The following is a 26,917-nucleotide window of genomic DNA, read 5'->3' on the forward strand; positions in this document are numbered from 1 at the left end:
CCTGTGCCCTTATTTGGCAAGTTCTGTAACTGCTTTGGGCTTCAGTTCCCTTTTCTATGAATTGAAGAAGATGAGGTGTAGCCATTGATGTCATTGTGAAGATTAGAAATAGTGCTTGTTTATAATTTGTATAGTATCTACAGTAAGTTGCCATTCAAAATGTATTAGTTACGTAAAAAGGTAATTGTTAGAATCTAAAGATATACATATATTGACTTTTTTTGTAAACTGGAAACTTGTGCAGATAGTTTCTGAGTAAATTTCATATTATCTCCCTAGATGTTGACTTATTTTGCTGCATTTGAGGTATTCTTTGAAGAAAATTTGCCAAAACTGTTTGCCCATTTCAAGAAGAACAACCTAACTCCAGATATCTACCTAATTGATTGGTAAGACTGGCTTTTCCCTGTGTTTTCACAGCATTTCTCAGCCCTTGCCTGTTCTTCACTCTCTTCTCTGCCAACTTCTTCACGGCCCGGCTGAGTTCTCATGTCCTGCTCTCCAGCCTTCCCTGATGTCCCTGCCCCTGTGTTTTATTTCCGTCAGTGCCTCCGCCTGGCCCTCCTGAATTCCCTCAAGGGGAGAGATGGTATCTTGGGCCTGTTTGTTTCCAGAGTGCTGTCCATTCCTTAAAAGGACCAAGCACCAGGTCTGTGCAGGCTCTTGCCGGGTATAGAGGTGGCCTGAGGAGCAAGGCCAGCACTTGCCTGTCAGGAGCTCCTGGCTTGTGGGAGACACGTGTGTCCGTGGGCACTGTCCATGTGAGATGAGTGCTGTCTTGGAAGGCAGGAGGTCCCGGACCCAGTGCAGGGGTCGGAGTACACGGAGCGAAGGTGACCAGCACATGTGCCATTCCAGAGTCAGCGGGCGCTAGCCAGGTCCAGTGGGGTAGAGGCTGAAAGTAGAGGACAGAGGACCGCAGGCGTGAGGTTGGGAGGCCAGGTCACGGTGGCTCTTAGACATGAGCTCTGGAGCTTGGGCAGGATTGCGGGGCCGGGGGAGTGGCAGGGGCTGCTGCTTGTGGTGAGGGTGGGGCAGATCCAGCTGTGAGTTCTAAGTTACCTGGGAAGCAGGAGAGCCTGGGAACAGAGAGACAAATTAAGGGGGAAAAAGCCGAAGTAGGTGGAGAGAAGGCCCCGTGGAAATATTGTGGGTATGTTGAGAATCTGGTCAGTTCCTGACTGCGGGTTGGGAGAGGGGTTTGCTGATGCCTTCAGCTGAGACCAAAGACAAAGGGAGAAGACTTGGCCAGGGCAGTTAGTGGATTTGTCTTCAGACGGGTGATTTTGAGGTGCCTGTGGGACCTGTAAGTAGAGGCATCCTGAGACAGACAGATACGAGGCTCCTGAGAGGTCTACGCAGCAGCAGTAGGCCAGGCAGTCTTCATGCCGTGGTGAAAGGGGCTGCTGAGGATGGGTGTGGCTGTTAGCCCAGAGAGCACCGTGTTTGAGGGCCAGGTAAGAGGGCTGGGAGACCTGTGCGTGGAAGGGAGCAGCCTCTCAGGTCACGCGGTGGGAAGAGGGTGCCTCCGGGATCCAGCAGCCCAGCCCAAACCCAGCTTCTCCCATTATTGCCTTGTGGCCTTGGGGAAGGCTGTGAAGCCCTTCTGAGCTCCTAGTTCCTTATCTGGAGACCGCAGTGATTCGCCCCACAATGTGCTGCTGGGTGACCGTACGGCGCCACCCGACTCAGAAGGGGCTCCGCAGAAGCAAAGAAAGTACTGTTTGACCAGAAAGGCATGTTCCACTAAATCGTACGGTAAATGTACGGCCACTGTGGACAGAGAGCCGGCTGGTCTGGTTTTGTCATTGTCCACTTTCTTCAGCAGAAGGGAAGGTAAAATTCAAGTATCATTTGAAAGGAAGCTGACCCTTTAGCTGAAGCAGACTTGTCTGTGCCCTTAAGAGTATGCCTTTGGGATTTTTGGTGTGTTGCTTCAGTCCTAAACCCTGGACAGTTCTCACTCTGCTGACCTTTGCCGTGAAGGCCTAGGGGTTTGGAGGTTGAATCTTGTAGCTGACGCCACAAGGCGCTGGTGACTGAGGACAGGGAACGTGGGGCCGTGAGCAGCCCTGGCGGGGATGCTGGGCTGGCCTGCCTGACTGTGCTGGGTAGAAGTGTTTAGGGCCCGCTTCAAAGGACACCTTTTTTCAGCAAATGGTGATTTTCTTCACACCTGTGAACACGAAGCTCCTGCACAGGCCGCCCCACTGTGTTCATTTGACTGTGAGCCCTGCCCCTCAGATTCCTGGCCGGAGCCTGCGGTACTGGAGGACGGGAGAGCATCCAGGCAGGACCTGAGCCTTCAGCTTCTCCCTTATCTGTTTTAGGGCTTCTGATTAGCTTCTTAGGATTCTAGGCCGAAAGTCAGTAGTGTCTTTCAAACTTTTCCCACCTTTACTCGCAAAAGGAAATGTGTTTTAAATTGTGACCCAATGTGTGCAGAAACTTAACACGTATATGTGCTGGGAACAGTGGTTTCATGACCCAGTACCTAACCCTTCCTGTGTGAAGCCTTCCGAAATACTGTACTCTGTTCTATTTATTCCAAAAAATGCTGGGGATAATCTGCTTTTGTTGCCTCCACAATCCACTGGCTGTTGGCTGGGTCATGCCTGGCAGTGTGAAAAGTACAGGCCTGGAGAATATTGCTGTCTGCTTCTGTCTCAGCCTGAAGATGGTTGTAATCCATGTAGGGGCAAAGACAAAGGGCACCCACATTTATTGACTTGAGTGCTTCTCACACATGCTGTCGTTGAACCCTTGGAACAACCTCTCCAAGCGCAGTGTAACACTTGTGTTTTTTAGATGAAAAAAACTGAGGCTCAGGGCCGGGTGCACTGGCTCATGCCTGTAATTCCAGCACTTTGGGAGGCTGAGGCGGGCAGATCACTTGAGGTCAGGAGTTCAAGACCAGCCTGACCAATAGGGCGAAACCCCGTCTCTACTAAAATACAATAATTGGCCGGGCATGGTGGCGCGTTCCTGTAATCCCAGCTACTCAGGAGGTGGAGGCACAAGAAGCATTTCAACCCAGGAGGCAGAGGTTGCAGTGAACCAAGATCACACCACTGCACTCCAGCCTGGGTGACAGAGTGAGCCTCTCTCTCCAAAACAAAAAAATAAAACAGGCTCAGAGAGGCAGAGTGCCTTGGCCAAGGTCCTGATGCCAGCCAAATGCAGAGCTGGAGTTCAGACACAGGTCTACCCAGCTCTAGAGCTGTGCACTTTCCCTTAGAGTCCTTTCTAAGGGGGTTTGTGTAAGGCAGTGTCACCCATAAGATGGGTCCCATAGTTCAGGTTCCAGAGACAAGACCATCATGTTGAGTGTAGAACACGGGTTGGACTGTCTAATAAGCAGTGGGGCAGAGTAAATGAAAAGGAAGCGGTAAGGGTTCTTCACTGCTGAGGCCTTTGTGCTGTGAGCTGGTTGGTGCCCAAGGCCTTGTGAATGCTGTCCACTGTGCTTTGATGAAGCCTCTACAGGCCTTATTCTAAAAGTGCTGACTGTGTTCTAGGATAAGCACCAGCTAGGATACAGTCTGTATTTGCAGTTCCAGTACAGGGCTAGGCGTATAGAAAGGCCTTAGTAAATATTTAAGTTGAGCTAAGCACAGGAATGCCACGTATTCATGATTTATTCCCTGAGTCAGCATTTATTGGTGGTCCGCAGTGATTCAGGCTCCTTGTTGGGTGCTGACAGTTAGGTGAAAGGTCAGATCAGAAATAGAATGGGCAGTGGGGAGGAAGCAAAGGGGAAGAACAGACTTTACGTAGGATCTGTCCTAGAAGCTGCCATTTCAGAAGCACTGGTCACTGTGGTCTTCAGTGTTCAGGAGCAGGTGTACCTATTTCTGGGCACAGAAGAAGTCACTGAGACCCACTTTTCAATGTCACAGCCATGGTGTGAGGTCCAGGTCGGTCTGCCTTCGGGCCTTTGCTTTTTCTGCTGCATCAGGCCACCTTTCCCAAAGCCACATCCACACCCATCACAGCCGGGCCTGCCTCCACATTGTGGGGCTGCACTGTGCCTGGGGGGTATAAAGCATGCTAAGTTCCAGGGCTCAGCAGCTAACTGCCTGAGCAAGAGAGCCTTCCTCCTGCTCGCAGTAGGGACTGAGGGGCCTGTGGGTGTGGCCAGCTCAGCCTCCTGGGTGGGCTGAGTGGGTACATTAAAATGGCTACACCTGGGGTCAGAAAAATCTCCTGTCCTGCCCCACTGTCTGCAAACCAAGCTTGCTTCCCACTGCCCCAGCTCCACCCACACTCTGAGGGTGCCCACTGTTGGCTGCTGTCCCTGTGGTAAAGCTTCAAGAGTGATCTCTGTGTTCCCAGTGCCTGGCCCCATGCCCGGCTCAGTGTCCTAGGTCAAAGAATGTGTCTGTGCCTGAGGGTCGCCTTCCTGGGCTTAAAGTCGGGTGCCTGTCCCTCCTCGGGTGTACCCTGTACGCTGCCTAACCAGTAGCTCGTGAGGAGTCAGGGCTGAGGATTCGCTTTCCTTGCCAACACCACCTTCCTGGCCCTTCTTTAGTTGTGGCTTGCCACTCCCACGATGAGGCACACGGTCAGAGCAGGGACCCTCAGCTGTCTCGTCTTCCTATGGAGTTTTCAGTGTTTCGACTGTCAAGGATCTACATTTTGTAGGAGGACTGACTTTAGGTCATTTCACTTCTGAAAATACTTCCCATTGCCGTCCAGCGGCAGAATTAGCTAGAGGGGTGAGTGGGCTTTATAATAAGCAATCTCGAGCTAGCAGAAGAACCAGGGACTGCATTCCACGTTCTGGTTAGCACTTCTGAAATGATGTTTAATGATCCTTGGAGATCCTGTTACTGCCTCAAGTTTCTACCTTAAAGGAAAGGTTCAAAAGGGAGTGACTGTCGGGAGGTTTCCGTTTCCACTGCCTCTTATACTTGGGTCATCTCTGGCTCTTCACTTCTGGGGTACAGGTTGCCCCAAGAGTGCCTTAGAAGCCGGGAGCATCTTGCTGAGCACATCTGGCGTAGGCTGGGTCTTCATGGGCCTCTGGAGGAGGGAGGAGCGTCATCTGCCTACGCTGGGGACCTGCAGGGAAGGGCATAGCCTGTGTGTTGTGGGCACACCCTGGCCTGGCTGAAGTGGGAGCCTGCATTCTCAACGTGGTGCTCACGATATTTACTTCACGTCTGCTGACCCCTGCCAAGTGCTGGGATGGAAAGACTGGAACCCCTCTGGGCTCAGGGTGGGGAGGACTCCGGGACACAGAGGAGGATAGTGAACCCCGCTGGGCTCAGGGTGGGAAGGACTCCGGGACACAGAGGTGGATAGTGAACCCTGCTGGGCTCAGGGTGGGAAGGCCTCCGGGACACAGAGGTGGATAGTGAACCCCGCTGGGCTCAGGGTGGGAAGGACTCCGGGACACAGAGGTGGATAGTGAACCCCGCTGGGCTCAGGGTGGGGAGGACTGTGGGACACAGAGGTGGATAGTGAACCCCGCTGGGCTCAGGGTGGGGGGACTCTGGGACACAGAGAAGGATAGTGAACCCCGCTGGGCTCAGGGTGGGGGAACTCCGGGACACAGAGGAGGATAGTGAACCCCGCTGGGCTCAGGGTGGGGAGGGCTGTGGGACACAGAGGTGGATAGTGAACCCCTCTGGGCTCAGGGTGGGGAGGACTCCGGGACACAGAGGTGTGTATGTGAACCCTGCTGGACTCAGGGTGGGGAGGACTCCGGGACACAGAGGTGGATAGTGAACCCCGCTGGGCTCAGGGTGGGGAGGACTCCGGGACACAGAGGTGGGTATGTGAACCCTGCTGGGCTCAGGGTGGGGAGGACTCTGGGACACAGAGGTGGACAGGGAACCCTGCTGGGCTCAGCGTGGGGAGGACCCTGGGACACAGAGGTGGACAGGGAACCCTGCTGGGCTCAGCGTGGGGAGGACCCTGGGACACAGAGGTGGACAGGGAACCCTGCTGGGCTCAGCGTGGGGAGGACCCTGGGACACAGAGGTGGACAGGGAACCCTGCTGGGCTCAGCGTGGGGAGGACCCTGGGACACAGAGGTGGACAGGGAACCCTGCTGGGCTCAGCGTGGGGAGGACCCTGGGACACAGAGGTGGGTGTGTGAACCCCACTGGGCTCAGGGTGGGGAGGACTCTGGAAAAGACGATTGTACCTCCTCTTGGGGTTGTAACAAGGATTCAGTTGAATAGTTCCTGTAAAAACATATGAAGCGAGCACTTGCTGTTGTGTGCAGCCCAGGCCCTCACTAGTAGACAGGGCAGAGGATAGTTCTGTTCCATGGATGCTGTCTTCCTTCTTCACAACAGTCCTGAACTGCCCTCTTCCTTTCCCCATGGCGCTTCCTTGCCTCCAGCAAGCACAGATAAGCAGGTGGAACAGACCCGGCTAGGTAAGAAGTTTCTGGAAGTTGTGAAGACACATCAGCAAAAACTGCCCCTTTCCTCCTGCGCGTATCATGAGGGAAATAGATACGCAGCTTTTGTCTGGGGTCTTTTCTAAGCTGAGAGACGCTTCAGACGCTTCAGACGCTTCATTTGTTTAGTAACATAAAAATATATCATTTTGGGCTGGGTGTGGTGGCTGATGCCTGTAGTCCTAGCACTTTGGGAGGCTGAGGTGACGGGATCATTTCAGCCCAGGAGTTCAAGACTAGTCTGGGCAACATAGCGAGACCCTATCTCTACAAATAAATGAAAAATTAGCCAGTGTGGTGGTGTGTGCCTGTAGTCCCAGCTACTCAGGAGACTGAGGTCGGAGGATCACCTGAGCTAGGTTGCAGTGAGCCGTGATTGTGCAACTGCACTCTGGCCTGGGCGACACAATGAGACCCTGTCTTAACAAAAAAAGGAGAAGAATTATGTTATTTTGCATTAGTTGAAGTTGTACTTGAAATTACTTTTTTAAAAATTTTAAAAGCATACTTTTATTTTTTACTTAAAAAAAAAATACCATTTTTGATCTACAATGTGATAATATGCAGCAGTTGGAGGGAAAACATAAACATCTTTTGGGAGAGAAAAACCCAGGAATTCTCTCTTCCTACCATGGCAGGAGCACTGAACTGTCTCTGGGAAGGCCAAGGGGCCCTTCCCGTCCTGCCTCTCTGAGCCTGAGGGCAGCAGGGGAACGTGGAGCTTGAACCAGGAGAGCTTGAACCAGGAGGGCTGTGTGGACAGTAGACCCCTTGTTCCAAGCGGTTCTGATCCCATGGCAGGGCTTCTGTGGGGCCAGAACAGAGCCTGGTGTCCCCCTTCAGTGGCCTGTTCACGGCTGGCTTTCGAATCTAAATTTAAATACAGCCCGTATTTGGAAGCTCCTGGTAATGAGGTGGGAGCACCTCTGAGCAGTGGGAGGAGAGAATGGGAGAAGAGGAGCCTCAGTTCAAGACTGTGGGGCGGGGTCTCTGCCCTTGAGGCACTTGCAACCTGGAGCAGGGGACAGAGGTGGCTGAGGACAGTCCGGAGCTCTTGGAGAGGAGCCCAGGGGCTGGAGAGGCCATGGGGCAGCTCTGACTGGGGCAGAGGGTCTGGGAGCTGCCTGCTGAGACGCCGGCCAGAGCCTGCAAGGCCCAGAAGATGCAGGAGGGTGTGCGAGGCAGAGGAGAGTGTCCAGGAGTATCAGGAGTGTCCCTTCACTGGCTCAGTGTAAAGGAAGATGAAGAATGCCAGGGCCTCATGAAGGGGGGTGCGTGCAGTGCAGCGGGAATGTTTCAAGGAAACGGTCCAGCCTGAGGGTCAGGAAACGACCTTCCAAGAAATAGTGACACACAGCATGTGGGAAGAGCCTGCAGGGGACAGAGGCTGCAGTGAGGAGCCAAGCATGGTCGCAGCATGGCATCAGCAGTGAGCGCGGCCAGGAGGTGGAAGCTCATGGGGTTGGAAATGGATTTGTCTCGTGGGAATGCAGAGCAGGGGGCATCGTGGGCGTCGTGAATGGCATTCTGGGTCATTCCAGTGGTGACTTAATTTTATAAAGTTCATCACCTGTCTAGAGTAATTTATGGAGACTCACACATAAATCTCAGCTTAAGAATATTATGTTAAATAAAAGAACAATTTGGGCTTGGGCGAGGGGGGAAAGAATATTACGTTGTAGAAATTTCTTTTGTTCTTTTTGCTCTCTTCTTTGCTATAAAAACTATCTGACTATATATATATATGTATATATATAAAATATGTATGTGTATAAACTATATGAAAACTATCGTTTTGACCGGGCGTGGTGGCTCACGTCTGTAATCCCAGCACTTTGGGAGGCCAAGGTGGGTGGATCACGTGGTCAGGAGTTCAAGACCAGCCTGGCCAAGATGGTGAAACCCCATCTCTACTAGAAATACAAAAATTAGCCGGGTGTGGTGGCGGGTGCCTGTAATCCTAGCTACTTGGGAGGCTGAGGCAGAGAATTGCTTGAACCTTGGGAGGTAGAGGTTGCAGTGAGCCGAAATGACGCCACCACTGCACTCCAGCCTGGGCGACAGAGCGAGACCCTGTCTCAAGGAAAAAAACAAAACATTGTCGTCTTTCCCCATCTGTTTTTTTCTCAGGACTCTGCTTTTTAGCAGATGTAGGGGGAGTCTGGTTTCCGTGTGTGAGCGGGCACACAGAGATAGCCGTGCAGGCCTGGGCCGTGCAGGGTGGGCTCGCCTGTGCTTTCCCTTTGGCAAGCCTGCTCTCCAGGTACAATTGAGAATATTCTCTAGACTAAGGAAACAAAAGGTCTCTTTGCTCTTTCTTGAACTGCACCTTCTAGCCCAGGTGGTGAAAGGGTTTTCTGGTTTTGAAAATAGCAAGAAGCTTGGGCGAAAGGCTTGTGATTTTAGAATCAAGCTTCCTACCAAGCCCATGACGGTGTTGCTTCCTTACGGTATGTGCTGAGGCTCAGACATCAGAACGTGGGCGTTGGAGTCAGGTTCAGAGTCTGGCTCTGGACTTACTGGTGGTGAGACCTGGGTCCATTTAGCTGTTATCCTGAGGTGTGGCTCCCTCAGGTGTAGTGAGGTGAGAGAGCCCCTCTCCCGGGCATTTCCTGGCGCAGGGGGTGTCCTTCCAGAGGGGCCTGCATAGCACACAGCACCCGGTGCGCCCCCAGCTTCTGTTGTTCCTCCGGGTGTGAGTTTTCCCTGGCATCCGGCTCTCCGTTCCCTCCTCTGAGTTGAATGAAGTCTAGATTTTTAGGCCTTCCTCGACTCCTACTGTTAGAAGGTTCTGACAAGGGACAGCCCAGAACACTCCTGTTCTCATCTAGGAGCTGCAGGCTCTGTGCAGTGCACGTCCACAACTGCAGGTCCTTGGGACCTGGAGGACAGGCTGCGTCTAGCGGAGCACCCCCTCGGACAGAGTCCACTGTGGACAGAAACCCATGCCCCTGAGACTTGTGAGCAGATTGACGAGTGTGCGGGGTTTTCTGTGGAATCTGCTATGGAAAAGTCAGCGTCACACCGTGGAAGCTTTAGTGGTCTGACCTCCTGACCGAGTCAGCCCCTCAGGCCGAGTCCAGTGCCTGCAGTTCAGGGGCCGCATGGGCCCAGCACTGTCTCTGTGCCAGCACAGGAACTGCTGAACCCCGGAAGAGGGGTCCTCCAGGAGGAGTGCAGATGGCCCCCACCCGGCTGGGGATCCCCACCTGTACCGAGCACCGTCGGTGTTGGGCAGGTTTTGAGAGCCAGGAGCGTCTGGGAAGTCCTGCCGCCGACAGGACGTTGGAATTCAGCAGCGATTACCAGACAGGGCACCAGATGTGGAGTTGGGGTGTGCCGTGGTGAGCACCAGGCTGGGGACCAGGAGCCTGTGGGCGCCCAGAGGAGGAAGGAGCCTCATGCCTGCTCCCAGGGCGAGGGGAACCTGTGCAGTGGTGCCTGAGTTGAGCCCCATAGCCAGGAGGAGCACCTGCCGGATGTTTGCTCTGTGGGGGGCGCAGGGTACAGCGGTCCCTGAGACAGGATGCCTGCCCCACAGCGTGAGCACACAGTAGGGGCTCAGCACATATTCCTCACAGGCAGGAGTCATTGCTGTCAGTCGTTGGGAAGCTGTGTGCTGCATGATTCTGTGTGGAAGCTGATGGTGCTGTGTCCTATGCGATGTCTGAATTGCCCTTCAGTGTGAGTGCAGGCCTGGCCCCGGCCCCAGCTGTTGCCTGAAAGTGACTAGGGGAGTGTTTTTCATGGCCTCCGACTGGAATTCAGTGTTCTTTCTTTGTTAAGATTCAAAATCTGAAAAATTCCAAATTTTCCCCCTAGGATCTTTACCTTATATAGTAAATCTCTGCCCCTCGACTTGGCCTGTCGTATCTGGGACGTGTTCTGTCGCGATGGGGAAGAGTTCCTGTTCCGCACGGCCCTGGGCATCCTGAAGCTGTTCGAGGACATCCTGACCAAGATGGACTTCATCCACATGGCCCAGTTCCTGACCCGGCTGCCCGAGGACCTGCCTGCCGAGGAACTGTTTGCCTCCATCGCCACGATCCAGATGCAAAGCCGAAACAAAAAGTGGGCTCAGGTCAGCGGGCTTTGTGTTCTTGGCTTCCCACAGCGTAGCTGGCAAGTGGCGTGCTCAGGGAGGACCCTACATAAAGTGCTGTCTGAGGACGTAGCCCCTTTGAAGGAGGTCCCGGGCTGGAAGTGAGGGGGGCTGGGTGGAGACGTGGCTGTGCCACAGGGCATCTTGGCAGGTCGCCTCCTCTTCGGGTTTCTGTCAACTGGATGGGGTGTGGATAATGAAAGCCTTCCCACCTCTTCTGCAGTGGTGTTGGGAGGGTCAGCGCTTTTACCATTACGGCACTCTTTACATGTTAGAAAGTATTTTATAAGCCACGTCCCCCACTTTTTAAAAAAATAATGCCAGAGACAGAAAGCAGATTGGACCCACTTAGCCCCGTGGCCATGCCCTGTGGCAGGCTTTTGTGTGTGCCCTCGAGAGGGAAGTGGGGTTATGCCCCTCTTACAACAAAGGGAGGCCCAGAGCGGAGGGCACGGGTCCCTCCTGGGCCTTCCCATGCACTGCTGTGCCCTCTCTGGACTGTGCCCTGAGCAGCGGTGCAGACAGTCCATGTCCCTCGGCTGCCCTCCAGGCATCCCTCCTGTGTCCTGTCCCCAGGGGGATTGCCCTGCATTTTCTGTTCCAAGTCTTCGTCATACTAAAAAGGAATAAAAAACAGTCTGGGTTCTTGATCCTGCATATGCTCAGCATTAGTTTGAAGTCCTTGTTGATTGACATCTATGAAGACTTTTACTTTTCTGTATGTGTTACACCATGCCTGGGGGATTTCTTTGTTTTGAGGCAGAGTCTCGCTGTGTCATCCAGGCTGGGGTGCAGCCTCTGCCTCCCAGGCTCAAGTGACCATCCCACCTCAGCCCCCCAAATGTCTGTTCTTGATTTAACTTTTTTTTTTTAATTAATGGAAGATTTAAAATATTTACAAAAATAGAATACATAAATAAAATTTATGTATTTTATTATACATAAAATAACGCACCCCACACGCCTGCCCTCCAGCGTCAGTGACTGTGGAGGCGCAGCCGCTGTTGGAGCTGCTTGCCACCTCTCCCCTTCCCACCCTGTTAAAGTGAGTCCCACGCACCTTGTCACCTGTTGGTGTTAGCGATCGCTGAACCATATGGCCTCTTTTAACATAACTGCAATAGTGTCACCGCTCAGCTCCTAACTCCTTCCTGTCATCCGATATCCAGTTGTCAAATTCAGATGTCATAAATGGCTTTATAGTTTGTCACAGTCACTCCCGACACCTCACACACCCAGTCATCCCACACACATCGCAGACTCACACATACATCATCACCACAGACACATTCACCCCATGCAGTCACACCCGCAGTCACCTCACACACATCACACAATCACCTCACACATCACACACCTGCACACAATCACCCCACACACATCACACAGTCACCCCACACACATCACACACCCACAGTCACCCCACAATTAAACACCCACAATCACCCCACACACCCGCAATCACCCCACACATCACACCCCCACACAATCACCCCACACACATCACACACCCACACACATCACACACCCACAATCACACACACCACACACCCGCACACAATCACCCCACACACATCACACCCCCACACACATCACACCCCCACAGTCACCACACACACATCACACCCCCGCACACAATCACCCCACACACATCACACCCCCGCACACAATCACCCCACACACCACACCCGCACACAATCACCCCACACACCACACACCACACACCTGCACACAACCACGCCACACACCACACACCTGCACACAACCACCCCACACGCCACACCCGCACACAATCACCCCACACACATCACACCCCCACACACATCACACCCCCACAGTCACCACACACACATCACACCCCCGCACACAATCACCCCACACACCACACACCTGCACACAACCACCCCACACACCACACACCCGCACAATCACCCCACACACATCACACACCCACACACAATCACCCCACACACCACACCCCCACAATCACCCCACACACATCACACCTCCACACACAATCACCCCACACACATCACACCCTCACACAATCACCCCACACACCACACACCCCCACAATCACCCCACACACATCACACCCCCACACACAATCACCCCACACACATCACACCCCCACAATCACCCCACACACATCACACCTCCACACACAATCACCCCACACACATCACACCCCCGAACACAATCACCCCACACACATCACACCCCCGCACACAATCACCCCGCACACATCACACCCCCGCACACAATCACCCCGCACACATCACACCCCCACACACAATCACCCCGCACACATCACACACCCACACACAATCACCCCACACACATCACACCTCCACACACAATCACCCCACACACATCACACCTCCACAATCACCCCACACACATCACACCCCCACACGCAATCACCCCACACACATCACACCCCCACAATCACCCCACACACATCACACCCCCACACACAATCACCCCACACACATCACACCCCCACACACAATCACCCCACACACATCACACACCCACACACAATCACCCCACACACCACACCCCCACAATCACCCCACACACATCACACCTCCACACACAATCACCCCACACACATCACACCCTCACACAATCACCCCACACACCACACACCCCCACAATCACCCCACACACATCACACCCCCACACACAATCACCCCACACACATCACACCCCCACAATCACCCCACACACATCACACCTCCACACACAATCACCCCACACACATCACACCCCCGAACACAATCACCCCACACACATCACACCCCCGCACACAATCACCCCGCACACATCACACCCCCGCACACAATCACCCCGCACACATCACACCCCCACACACAATCACCCCGCACACATCACACACCCACACACAATCACCCCACACACATCACACCTCCACACACAATCACCCCACACACATCACACCTCCACAATCACCCCACACACATCACACCCCCACACGCAATCACCCCACACACATCACACCCCCACAATCACCCCACACACATCACACCCCCACACACAATCACCCCACACACATCACACCCCCACACACAATCACCCCACACACATCACACCCCCGCACACAATCACCCCACACACCACACCCCCGCACACAATCACCCCACACACATCACACCCCCGCACACAATCACCCCACACACATCACACCCCCGCACACAATCACCCCACACACATCACACCCCCGCACACAACCACCCCACACACATCACACCCCCGCACACAATCACCCCACACACATCACACCCCCGCACACAATCACCCCACACACATCACACCCCCACACACAATCACCCCGCACACACCACACCCCCGCACACAATCACCCCACACACATCACACCCCCACAATCACCCCACACACATCACACACCCGCACACAATCACCCCACACACATCACCTACAATCACCTCACACACCACACCCCCACACAGTCACCCCACACACATCACACCCCCACACACAATCACCCCACATACATCACACCCCCGCAATCACCCCACACACATCACACCTCCACACACAATCACCCCACACACATCACACCCCCGCACAGTCACCCCACACACATCACACCCCCACAATCTCACCCCACACACACAATCACCCCGCACACATCACACCCCCACACACAATCACCCCGCACACATCACACACCCACACACAATCACCCCACACACATCACACACCCACACACAATCACCCCACACACATCACACCCCCACAATCACCCCACACACATCACACACCCGCACACAATCACCCCACACACATCACCTACAATCACCTCACACACCACACCCCCACAGTCACCCCACACACATCACAGCCCCACACACAATCACCCCACACACATCACACCCCCACAATCACCCCACACACGTCACACCTCCACACACAATCACCCCACACACATCACACCCCCACAATCACCCCACACACATCACACCCCCACAATCACCCCACACACCCCACACCTGCAGTCACCCCACACACATCACACCCCCGCACACAATCACCCCACACACATCACACCCCCGCACACAATCACCCCACACACATCACACCCCCACAATCACCCCACACACCACACACCCGCACAGTCACCCCACACACATCACACCCCCGCACACAATCACCCCACACACATCACACCCCCGCACACAATCACCCCACACACATCACACCCCCACACACAATCACCCCACACACATCACACCCCCGCACACAATCACCCCACACACATCACACCCCCGCACACAATCACCCCACACACATCACACCCCCGCACACAATCACCCCACACACATCACACCCCCGCACACAATCACCCCACACACATCACACCCCCACACACAATCACCCCACACACATCACACCCCCACACACAATCACCCCACACACATCACACCCCCACACACAATCACCCCACACACATCACACCCCCGCACACAATCACCCTGCACACATCACACCCCCGCACACAATCACCCCACACACATCACACCCCCACAATCACCCCACACACATCACACCCGCACACAATCACCCCACACACATCACACACCTACAATCACCTCACACACCACACCCCCACACACAGTCACCCCACACACACCACACCCCCACACACAGTCACCCCACACACATCACACCCCCACACACAGTCACCCCACACACATCACACCTCCACACCCAATCACCCTGCACACATCACACCCCCGCACACAATCACCCCACACACATCACACCCCCACACCCAATCACCCTGCACACATCACACCCCCGCACACAATCACCCCACACACATCACACCCCCACAATCACCCCACACACATCACACACCCGCACACAATCACCCCACACACATCACCTACAATCACCTCACACACCACACCCCCACACACAGTCACCCCACACACATCACACCCCCAATCACCCCACACACATCACACCCCCACACACAATCACCCCACACACATCACACCTCCACACACAATCACCCCACACACATCACACCCCCGCACAGTCACCCCACACACATCACACCCCAACAATCACACCCCCGCACAGTCACCCCACACACATCACACCCCCACAATCACACCCCCGCACACAATCACCCCACACACATCACACCCCCGCACACAATCACCCCACACACATCACACCCCCACAATCACCCCACACACATCACACCCGCACAGTCACCCCACACACATCACACCCCCACACACAATCACCCCACACACCACACCCCCACACCCAATCACCCTACACACATCACACACCCACACCCAATCACCCCACACACCACACCCCCACACCCAATCACCCTACACACATCACACACCCACACCCAATCACCCCACACACGTCACACACCCACACAATCACCCCACACACATCACACCCCCACACACAATCACTCCCCCACACATCACACCCCCACAGACTCACCCCCCACACACATCACACACCCATAAATACACAGTCACCCCACACAGTCATACCCGCACAGATCACCCCCATGCACACACATTGCCCACCCACACAGTCACCCACAATCTCACACATACACAGATCACCCCCCACACACACATTGCCCACCCCCAACACATAGATCAACCCTTACACATCACCCCCCCACACACCCACACATACATGCACATGTCACACACCTACACATTGCATACCCACACACACACCTACAGGTCACCCTTCACATACAACTATCACAGCCCCACACACACGCCACCCTCACATCACACCCACACGCACACATCACACCCTCACATCAACCCACACATCACACCCTCACATCAGCCCACACATCACACCCACACGCACACTCACCCCACATGCACATACACACCCATGTACAGGTGCAGGTCACTCTGTGCACATCCACACACTGCATACCCATATACACAGGAAAGGATTAAACCCAGATCAGCCATTTTGATATTTGCATTTTAGGGACTAGGTAAAAACTATTGGTTAAAACTGGGTCAGATTATTTGACCGTAGGACATTGTTATTAATGGGATGATGATAGGAGTTAGTCTGATGATGGATGTGGGGTGGCGGTTTTGGGCATCAGTAACGTGCTTTTTTTTTTTTTTTTGAGACGGAGTCTCACCCTATTGCCCAAGCTAGAGTGCAGTGGCGCGATCTCAGCTCACTGCAACCTCCACCTCCCGGGTTCAAGGGATTCTCTTGCCTCGGCCTCCTAAGTAGCTGAGATTACAGGCGCATGCCTCCATGCTAATTTTTGTATTTTTAGTAGAGACAGGGTTTCACCATGTTGGCCAGGCTGGTCTCGAACTCCTGACCTCGTGATCCACCTGCCTTAGCCTCCCAAAGTGCTGGGATTACAGGCGTGAGCCACCGTGCCCGGCCCAGGCATCAGTGACTTTTATACAGTTCCAGGTCTCGTGGGACTTGTGGTCCATGCACATTTCTGTCAAATCCTGTGCTTAAGCTTAAGACACTGGTGAGCTTTCTTTTTCTTTTTCCTTCTTTTTTTTTTTTTTTTTTTTTTGAGACAGTCTCACTCCCATTGCTGAGACTGGAGTGCAGTGGTGCAATCACAGCTCACTGCAGCCTCAACCTCCGGGTCTCAAGCAATTTTTCCACCTCAGTCTCCCAAGTAGCTGGGACTGCAGGCATGTACCATGACACCCGACCAATGTTTGTTTGTTTGTTTGTTTGTTTTTGTAGAGATTTGTTTGCTTTTTTGTTGCTGAGGTTGGTCTCAAACTCCTGGGCCCAGGTGATCTTCCTGGCTTGGCCTGCCAAAGTGCTGGGATTGCAGGCATGAGCCACCATGCCCAGCCTTGAGCTTTTTCAAAATGACGAAATGTTTATGTTGAGCCAGCAACCCCATTTACTTCGAGATGCAGGGGATTTTATCTGCCATTATTCCTTTTCTGCACCTTACTTGAAACCAAAATGTCTTACTTTTAAATTAGTGACTCAAAGTGGCATAGTTCCTGGCCCCAGGCAGGTAGCACTGTGTTCCCAAGATTCTTTTGGTTTCGCTCTTGGACTTTGAGCACGTCACTTCCGTACACATCCGTTGTTCAGGCCCCTTACATTGGGGCATTAGCCTTCCGGCGTTTGTCGCGTGGGCTAAGCGGGCGCTGTGTGTGAAGCGCTGGCAGTGTGCTCTGCTTGGCGTGGAGCCTGTTAGTATTGCTGTAATTGCTAGGTAGCCACGATGGCGTGGAATATTTTTTAAAAGAAGGGTGTTGGCCTGGCGTAGTGGCTCAAGTCTGTAATCCCAGCACTTTGGGAGGCCAAGGCGGGTGGATCACGAGGTCAGGAGTTGAAGACCACTCTGGCCAATATGGTGAAACCCTGTCTCTACTAAAAATACAAAAGTTAGCCGGGTGTGGTGGCACACCTCTGTAGTCCCAGCTACTCAGGAGGCTGAGGCAGAAGAATCTCTTGGACCTGGGGGTCGGAGATTACAGTAAGCTGAGATGGCGCCACTCTACTCCAGCCTGGGTGACAGAGCGAGACTCCATCAAAAAAAAAGGAAAAGAAGGGTGTTGACCAAGAACTGTGAGAACAGAGGAGGGAGCAGGCTCTGGGCCAGCTCAGGAAGGCAGGCAAGAGGAGCCAGCGCCTTGAGGCCTTCACAGGAGGGAGGCTTCCTGGTAGAGGAGGAACAGGGTGGCAGGAGTGCAGCGGGATGGGCACGGGGCTCATTAGCATCCTAGCGTTCAGGCCTGGGCTTCCTGGGTGGCTACTGCAAGACCCCAGTGAGGCCCACTGCTCTGCGTTGACGTGGATTCTGTGGCTGGCTGGAAGGAGTGTAGCTAGCTCACTAGGCCAGAGGGCATGGTCAGGTGTCCATGTTGGAGAGACCACGCCAGATGCAGGTGTGGAAGACCCCAGAGGGCTGGAGGCTGTGGAAGTGGGGAGCCGGGGGGCCCTGTTAGGAGGCTGCTGCTCTCTCTGCATCACTGCCATCAGGATCTGTGTGTGTGGTCAGTTAACCTCAGCTGTCTTCCCCGTGAATCCTAGGTACTGACTGCACTGCAGAAAGACAGCCGGGAAATGGAGAAGGGAAGTCCATCCCTCCGACACTGAGGCCGCAGCGGGAACTCGCACTCGGCACCAAGCAGAGCCCCACACCGCCGCCCCTCTGTTGTTTCAGACTGACACCCGGGCAGCCGAGAAGAGCAGGCACTCTTTAAGTTTGATTCCTAACACTGGAGTTGGCCTTAAACAAAACAAACACAAAAACTTTTAAAGAATTAAACCAAGGCTTAGCCTTAAGCAGCTCAGTGGAAGGATGAACTACCGTGGACCACAGCCAGCCACTGCATCTGCTGCACGGTTGAACGACGGGCAGTGGCTCACCCCCACTCCTTTATTTCAGCAAAAGCTAATTAAATTGTAATGCTTCTATTCAACTACTGGGAAGTATGTTACAGTCTTAGCCAGGATGCATGAGAAATGTTATTTGAGAGACTTGAGATGCTTTGGCTCGTATTTACGTGTTTTCGGTAAGAAAGGGATCACTGATTGAGTTATTGAGATAATCTTTCCAGAGCTAGGGGTCACGTTTCTAAAACTCACCTACCAAAGATAGCATTAAAGGAACAGGGGTTCTCTGAGGATAGCCACTGATGTGTGCTCGTGGATACCTGGGCATCGACCCAGCCTGCAGGTGAGCACTGGGCCATGTTGCCTTGAGACAGTCACAGTGCACAGGCTGCAGGTGCACACGTGGGCTCCAGTGGGACTGCGCTCCGGGAGACCGCTTCCTGGCATCTGTCCCACAGAGGTGGAAAGTTCGAGAGGAGGAGCTATTTGCGAGGAAGCCCTGTGGCAATAGAGACAGGCTTAAAAGCAGAGAGAACACCAAGTGGAATCGGCCCCCTGTAAGTAAAAGGGGAGAGAGAGATGTGTGGCTGGCCCCTCTCCCACCGGCCTGTTGAGTGGAGGCCAGGGCAGCAGCCCAGAACAGCACATGTGGGGGAGGTGGCCCCTTGTGCCAGCAGTGGCTCCTCTCTGCCTTTGAGCCCTGCACAGCTGGACCCATCCTAAGTGCCAGTGAGTCCCTCACACTTTGACTTTAGAACGTGTGCTTCATGACCCGTTGTACAGACGGAGAAGCGAGCGAACACGTCTAACAGCCCAGACAATCTCATCAGATGCTCATACTGTACCATCAGCCTCCCCATGTTAGCTGACTTTCCCAGGGTCACTGGCAAAGTTTTTGTTCTGTCTTTTCCTTGACTAATTGTAGAACTTTGTGTGAGGACTTTGGTGATCCAAAATCACAGAAGTGAACCGTTTCGCAGCTGCAGCAGTCTAAAGGACAGACCAGTGTCTGGAAGCAGGGCCCACGTGGCGGTCTGCTGGCAGGCTGGTCCTGGGGAGCATTCTGCGGACCCCGTCACAGGCTTGGTTAGTCATGCGTACCTGTGTGGTTGGTGCCTTCGGTTGGCCTGTACTCCACGGCCCTTCTCAGCCACACTTCCCACCCCAGGGGATGCCCCAGGCTGATCTCATTTCTGATGTTGAGGGCTCTTTGGCTCTGTCTGTATAGCTTGTAGCAGGAGCCTTGGGCTGGGGGCTGGGGAAGGAAAGCCGAGCTGGCATTCGTTTTCTGGACTTTCTGTGTCTGCCATACCCGCTAATGCTCCTCTACGTGCAGGAGCAAGTTGCTGAGCCAGTGGCTGTCCCGTGCCCTCCTTCCCAGCACTACCACGTGTCCTGTTTCCTGGACTCTGCCCTTACATCTCAGCTGAATCTCCAGGGAGGCTGCAGAGCATCATGGAGACCACGTCCTGCCTCGGCCTTTAAATGCTGACTCACCTCCTCTCGGAGGAGGCTTCCTGTCTTCACGGGGGTCCCGGTGGCCTCCAGACAGAGCCATTTCCTGACATCAAGATGTTGAATGTAATCTGGACTGAGCTGGGCCCGTGGGAGAGGCCGCCTGAGGCCTGCGTGTTGTTGTCCTCGCAGATGTACTTATTTTTGTTCCATGATATGGGCGTTCCATTCCTTAAAGATGTATATATTTTCTTACTGTACATAGACATGTTCCTTAAGTCGTACAGAAGGTGACGCGGCAAAGGGCCTTGTGCAGTGTGTTCAGATTGCCACTGGGGAATCTTCCTGTGTCTTCAGCACCCAGCCCTTTGTGTTCCTGGTGAAGCAGTTTCACATGAATCTCTCCGGATAGCACTACCATGCATTCCGCTTCTGAACAGGATCCCATGCCAGTGTGGAGCACCTTCCCAATCTTAGTTCAGAAGACGATTGTATGACCTGTTCAGGGGTCATGTGAGGTCTCGCCAATTTCGTGAGTCCTTCAGAGGCCAGAAAGTTCTAAAGTTCTGAGTCCCCAACCAGGGTCACTTAGCACCTTGCCACAGAGGCTGCTGACGAGTGCAGAGGCTGCTCCTGTGTGTGGTTTAGGTAAACTGGAAACGAGATACTGACATGCTGCCCTCCAGAGGTCTGCATGCTCCGCTTCACATGCTGTTGACTCTCAGTCTAAGACTGCCGGGCGGGGACCTTTGTCCAGCCTGCCCGGTAGAGTGAGGCTGCCTCTCCCACCAGGCCTTGGGATCCCATTTAGAAACGGCGTTCACTTCAGAAGGTACTTTTTAACTGCTCAATTTTTGACTATTTTAAATAGTTTGCTGAAAACTCCTGGTAACACTTGCTACTACATATCATGTTTTAATTGCTTGTACAGTTAACCTTTAATTTTATTTAGTAAAGTGTATCAAAGTAGGACTTTTTTGAATTGTAAATATGTGGTTTTATTAAATAAAAGTCAATGTAAAATTGTTACTTACGTTCACCATCGTTTGTTTAGTCGAAGTTCTCACTTCGAGCACGATGCTGCTGTTTGAATATCCTAAGCTCCACTTGTCAGGCTGCTTAGCAACAGGATGGTGCAGTGGTCGCTGAGTGAGGGGATTAGAGAGTTGAGTGTGCCCCTTGCAGGTTGGAGGGAGCCGCACCCTTGCACCCCATCTTGAGCCAGCCCCTACCCACTGCTCCTTCCTGGTCCTGCAGCACCCTTCCTGGCATGCAGCTGGTGCTTACTCTGTGCCAGCCACAGGACCAGGGGCTCTCCATGTTCCCTTCACAACCTTCTCAGAAGCCCGTGAACCAGGCACTGAGGTCTGTCTCCCCAGCGGGCAGTGGGGTGGCATGAGGTGCGGGTAAGTGATGTAGTCTCAGGCGACCGTGGCTGTGCGGTGGAAGGCTCCATGAAGCCGCTGAGAACTGGGCAGTGCAGGGCCCGCCGTGTGGGTGGGCATCGCTCCGCTTCCTGAGGCAGGAGGCTCCCGGCTGGCGCGGCAGAGCCTAGGGCAGCTTTCTCTTCTGGCCCCTTGCTCCCAGAGAATCCTTACATGTGCTCCACAGCACTCTCCTTGGAGCAGATGCGGCTGCTTACGCTCTAGCCTCTCCCTCAGTGACTGCTCTCCTCCACGGTTAACTCCTCTGCGTTCTCTGCAAGCCGTGGTGAGAGGACAGGCCACAGGCATGATGGTGGCAGCAGTCACAGCCACGCCAGGCGCTGGGCCGAGTGCTGCCTGTGAGTGATCTCATCCTGCAGCTGCTCTGTGGAAGAGAGGGCTACTGCCCCATTTCAAAGATGAGACACGGCCAGGCGCGGTGGCTCACTCACGCCTGTAATCCCAGCACTTTGGGAGGCCGAGGCGGGCGGATCACGAGGTCAGGAGATCGAGACCATCCTAGCTAATGCGGTGAAACCCTGTCTCTACTAAAAAAACAAAAAAAAAATTAGCCGGGCGTGGTGGCGGGCGCCTGTAGTCCCAGCTACTCGGGAGGCTGAGGCAGGAGAATGGCGTAAACCCGGGAGGCGGAGCTTGCAGCGAGCTGAGATCCGGCCACTGCACTCTGTAAAAAAAAAAAAAAAAAAAAAAATTAGCCGGGCGTAGTGACGCATGCCTGTAATCCCAGCTACTTGCAAGGCTGAGGCAGGAGAATCGCCTGAACCCAGGAGGCAGAGGTTGGAGATCGTGCCACTGCACTCCAGCCTGGCAACAGAGCAATGCTCGGTCTCAAGAAAAAAAAAAAAAGATGAGACGCAGGGAAGGATGTGCGTAGACCGGGACAGCGGTCAGAACTGGATTTCACACTCCAGCCTTGTGACTCCCAAGCCCTTTTCAGGAACACCCTCTAGGGGAAGAGGCCTTTGAGAGCCTTGTTCTTGTAGGGCTGACCTCAACTCCAAGTGCAAGGTCTGGGGTGGGGCCTAGACTTACTTATTTGAGCGCCTCCAGTGTGCAGTCACCACCTGCAGAGGAAGAGATGGGGCCAACAGGGCTCATGGGCCAAGCATGGGCTGTGGTGGCAGGAGCTGGGGGACATCTGGCCCAGAGGTGGCAGAGGTGCCTCGTATGTGCAAAAATGAAAGGGGCCGGGATGCTCTCCTGAGCGCTACAGCCCAGGGGAGAGGGGGCTGATAGTTTAAAAACCACCCCCGAGATGTGGAGCCTGCCAGGCAGGAAGGCACAAAGAGAACGGAACGCTGCAGCAGTGCAGTGTGAAGAGGCAGTGTGGACCTTGAGACCAGCTGTGGGTCACCAGGGAGCCAAGGGAAGGGCCTGGCCAGCAGATGGAAGCCTCAGAGCCAAGGGCCAGTCCTCAGATGGGCCCACGTTAGGACCTGGAGGGGCTTGTCGGGGTTCCCAGGGAAACCAGTGGATCTGCTTTGCACGGTTCAAATGTGCTCAGATATTTGCTGATGTGACTCAGGCCCTTGCCTGCCTACCCAGGAACCTGGCCACGAACTAGAGTGGCCAGATAGGTCTTTCAGACCCAGAGTGCTGGCCTGCCCACACGGGCTCCTGTGAGCATCGCCTGCAGCCAGCCTCCTCTGGCTGCACCGGCCAGGGCCACGCCAAGGCACTGTTTTCCAGGACTCACTGCCAAAGCCCCGTTTTCCCGGATGCCTGAGCTGCCTGGGGTTCTGTGTGGAGTGAGGGGAACTGCCTTCTCCCCAAGCATTATAACAAAATAAGTTACTTGTAAACTTGGAAGCATCACTCTGGACTCCAGAACCTCACCAAGTCCTCAAACATTGTTCCTCCAGCTTCTTGCCCGGCGCTGGAGCTGCTGGTAGAAACTGCTCCAACCAAAAATAAACCCAAGTTTAACGTGCAGTCTGGCCAGAGGTTAGGACAGGGCCCTGGAGATAAATCTTGTAGCCAATCATTACCATTTAGGAACTCTGACCTTGGGGAATTTTCTGGAATTCCCTAAGCCTGATTTTTCTTTTCTGTGACCAAAGGTTAAAAAGGGTACCCAGCCCTGTCCACTGGCTTGTGAAGATTAAACAAAAACAAGCTGAACTACTAATTATATTTTTAAAAAACACGCACAGAAACGTTGCCATGGGTTGGCAGACTCATGCCCTTCACATGTAAACCGTTAGTATCTTATACTTTTGGGATTTTCCTCCTAAATTAAGTACATGTTTATTGTATACAATTTGGAAATTCAGAAAAGCATGAAGACAGTTGTTTTTAATTGTACCACCTAGAGAAAAGATACTGTTTTTAAGTTCTGATCTTTTTTTCCTATAAGTAAAATTTTCCCATTTTACAAGTGAGTACATTGAGGCTTAGAAAGCTGAAGTATTTTGTCCCAGGTCCCAGTCAGAAGAGAACTGAATCCAGCCTGATTCCAAGGTCTTAGGAACAAGCTGTATCTTCTAGATAGATCCTTGTATTCATCCTTGGCGTCCTGTGGGTGAAATGTTAGAATACATCATCAATTTAAAAATTAGGGAGGGTGTAATTTTATTCATTAAAATATGTACATATTTAGCTGGGCACAGTGGCTCACGCCTATCATCCCAGCACTCTGGGAGGCCAAGGTGGGCGGATCACCTGAGGTCAGGAGTTCGACACCAACCTGGCTGACATGGTGAAACACCATCTCAACTAAAAATACAAAAATTAGCCAGGCTTGGTGGTGAGTACCTGTAATCCCAGCTGCTTGGGAGACTGAGGCAGGAGAATTGCTTGAACCCGGGAGGCAGAGGTTGCAGTGAGCGGAGATCGCGCCACTGCACTCCAGCCTGGGTGACAGAGTAAGACTTCGTCTCAAAAAAAAAAAAAATTCAATGTAAAATTTAATTTGTACATATTTAATCATTGGTGATTTAAAACTAGACAATCCTCTGGAGGGAATATTGCATGGAAGTAGGAGGCATGCAGTCAGCTGAAATGGCCTCCTGCAGCCCTTTCCATTCATAGCATTTGTGCGATTCATCACTCTGACATTAAGACTATCTGAAAGTTCAAAGCACGAAAAGCACCAACTTTAGGTGCATTAACTCTGATATTTTATGGACAGGCACCCCATGCCAGTGGAGAACAAAATCTAAATTATGGCTACAGATGAACTTATAAAAGAAGAAAGCATATGTCTCTACTTAGATAAGTTTTAAATCTCAAATGTGTTAAGTCGGCAAAAATGATTTTCATTTACCAATGAAAGTGTTTTCTTTTCAGATGCCTCGGGCTCTGTCGAGTTAGGTGTCTGGTTTACTCTTGCTACTGCTCCTAAAAAACAAAGCTTCCTGTGACACGGAAGGGGACAGACCTCAGTGTCTCAGTTTTGATTCATACCTATTTTTTCAAGAAAGGTCTAATTTTATATAACATCTCACTCAAAATGTATTCAGTGCCAGCGTTTTCTGGGTCCTATACTTTTTGATGAGGAGATGACAGTCTTTTAAAAAATCATCATGTCTTAGCGGTTTCTAGCCCAGCTGCTGCATTTAGAGCAGCTGCATTCCCTGCTGGCGTGAACAACTCTCTTTACCCGTAGTGTCTTCCTACTTTGACTACAAGTCTGCCATTCTGCTATTCTATGTCTTGCGAGATCCTCTTTTTGCCTAGAATTATTTTTGAATCCAACATAGGACTTACCAGTGCCCGACACATGATAAGCATTCAAGTAATACTTATTTTCAGAAAATGAGTGAGATGGGCATTATATTAATGTATTAATCCAACACATGTACTGAGTACCATTTATATGCCAGGTACTGTGCTGGCCTCTAGGGAGGGTGATGAACCAACAGTCTTTGCCTTCTAGGGATTTTGTCTCACGGGGGAACAGGTGCCTAAGTACACCATCACTAAGCAGGAGATCAAAGGCTGAGCTGGGGCTGCACACAGGCTGCTTTGGAGGCACTAATAGCTCTTCAATGAGACTTTGGGGATAAGCTGTGTTAGGGTCTGTAGAATTCCTCAGTCATTATCAATTTGTCAGTGTGTTGCTATTTCATGATTAACCACTCTCCTACAATTGGAAAGAACTGCGGTGGGAGATAATTAGCAGAAGATTATCTTCTAATTAATTGTAACATCTCCAGCATAAGGTACTATAATTTGAGAGAACATTGGTAACTCACTATGCAGTCACTTCAGACAGGTTTGCTTTGCAGCTTAAAGCAATGGCAAACTCCTTTGTATCTTTGTGCTCTGAGATCTGCTTGTTACTGGGTTCAAGGCTGGTGAGGGAGTGTTTGCTTGGATCTGGATAATTGCTGGTGGGTCAAAACCAGCTGAAAATACTTATTCTCCCCGTAGCAAACCAGAGATAAAGGACGTCATTATCACAAAAGCCACATGCTTGGTCAGGTCTCGGAGCATCATTGCCAGTTCCACTTGAGGCCTCCCCAACTACAGAAGAACCCAGTGGGCCTATCCTGCTTTTAGTTTGAGGCACACAGGAAGTTCTGTTTGCCAGTGATTTGCTTTGGCTTTGAAGAAAAGCGAAGAGGGAAGACTAAAGTGTCAGTGAGTAAGTGAGTGAGAATGGGAGCAGAAGTCAAAGCTTTTGGAGACAGGGTCTCACTGTGTTACCCAGTCTGGAGTACAGTGGCATGACCACTACTCACAGCAGCCTCCACACCCTGGGCTCAGTTGATCCTCCCACCTCAGCCTCAGCCTCCTGAGGAGCTGGGACCACAGGCATGTGCCACCACACCCGGCTAATCTTTTTGTATTTTTATAGAGATGGGGTTTTACGATGTTTCTCGGGCTGGTTTCAAACTCCTGGGCTCAAGTAGTCCATCTGCCTCGACCTCCCAACATGTTGGAATTACAGGTGTGAGCCATGGCAACCAGCCTAAAGCTTTTTTATTTAACTCATTACTACTTTTGAGTGGTTTGATATAAAAAAGTGTATTTGAGTCATGAAAGTTAGAAAAGGAATTTTAATCAACCCTCATTGGCTTCCAAGGGAGCAGGTTTTAGAAAAATTATGGACGAGGCGCGGTGGCTCATGGCCTGTAAATCTCAGCACTTTGGGAG

General features: G+C 52.6%; 1 protein-coding gene across 5 annotated transcripts in view; it reads left to right on the plus strand.

The window, feature by feature from the left end:
• TBC1D14 (TBC1 domain family member 14) overlaps positions 1–21,401 on the plus strand; it is a 124,872-nt gene extending 103,471 nt beyond the window's left edge. For all 5 annotated transcript variants that reach the window (XM_008017992.3, XM_008017990.3, XM_073012523.1 and 2 more), the window contains 3 exons: positions 280–389; positions 10,238–10,496; positions 18,612–21,401. In XM_008017992.3, the coding sequence (XP_008016183.2) occupies positions 280–389; positions 10,238–10,496; positions 18,612–18,677 (435 nt within the window). In that variant the 3' untranslated portion in view covers positions 18,678–21,401. The remainder of the gene's footprint in view (positions 1–279; positions 390–10,237; positions 10,497–18,611) is intronic.
• Positions 21,402–26,917: the final 5,516 nt, after the last annotated feature.

This window comes from Chlorocebus sabaeus, chromosome 27 (genome assembly GCF_047675955.1).
Source record: "Chlorocebus sabaeus isolate Y175 chromosome 27, mChlSab1.0.hap1, whole genome shotgun sequence".
Classification (NCBI taxonomy): domain Eukaryota; kingdom Metazoa; phylum Chordata; class Mammalia; order Primates; family Cercopithecidae; genus Chlorocebus; species Chlorocebus sabaeus.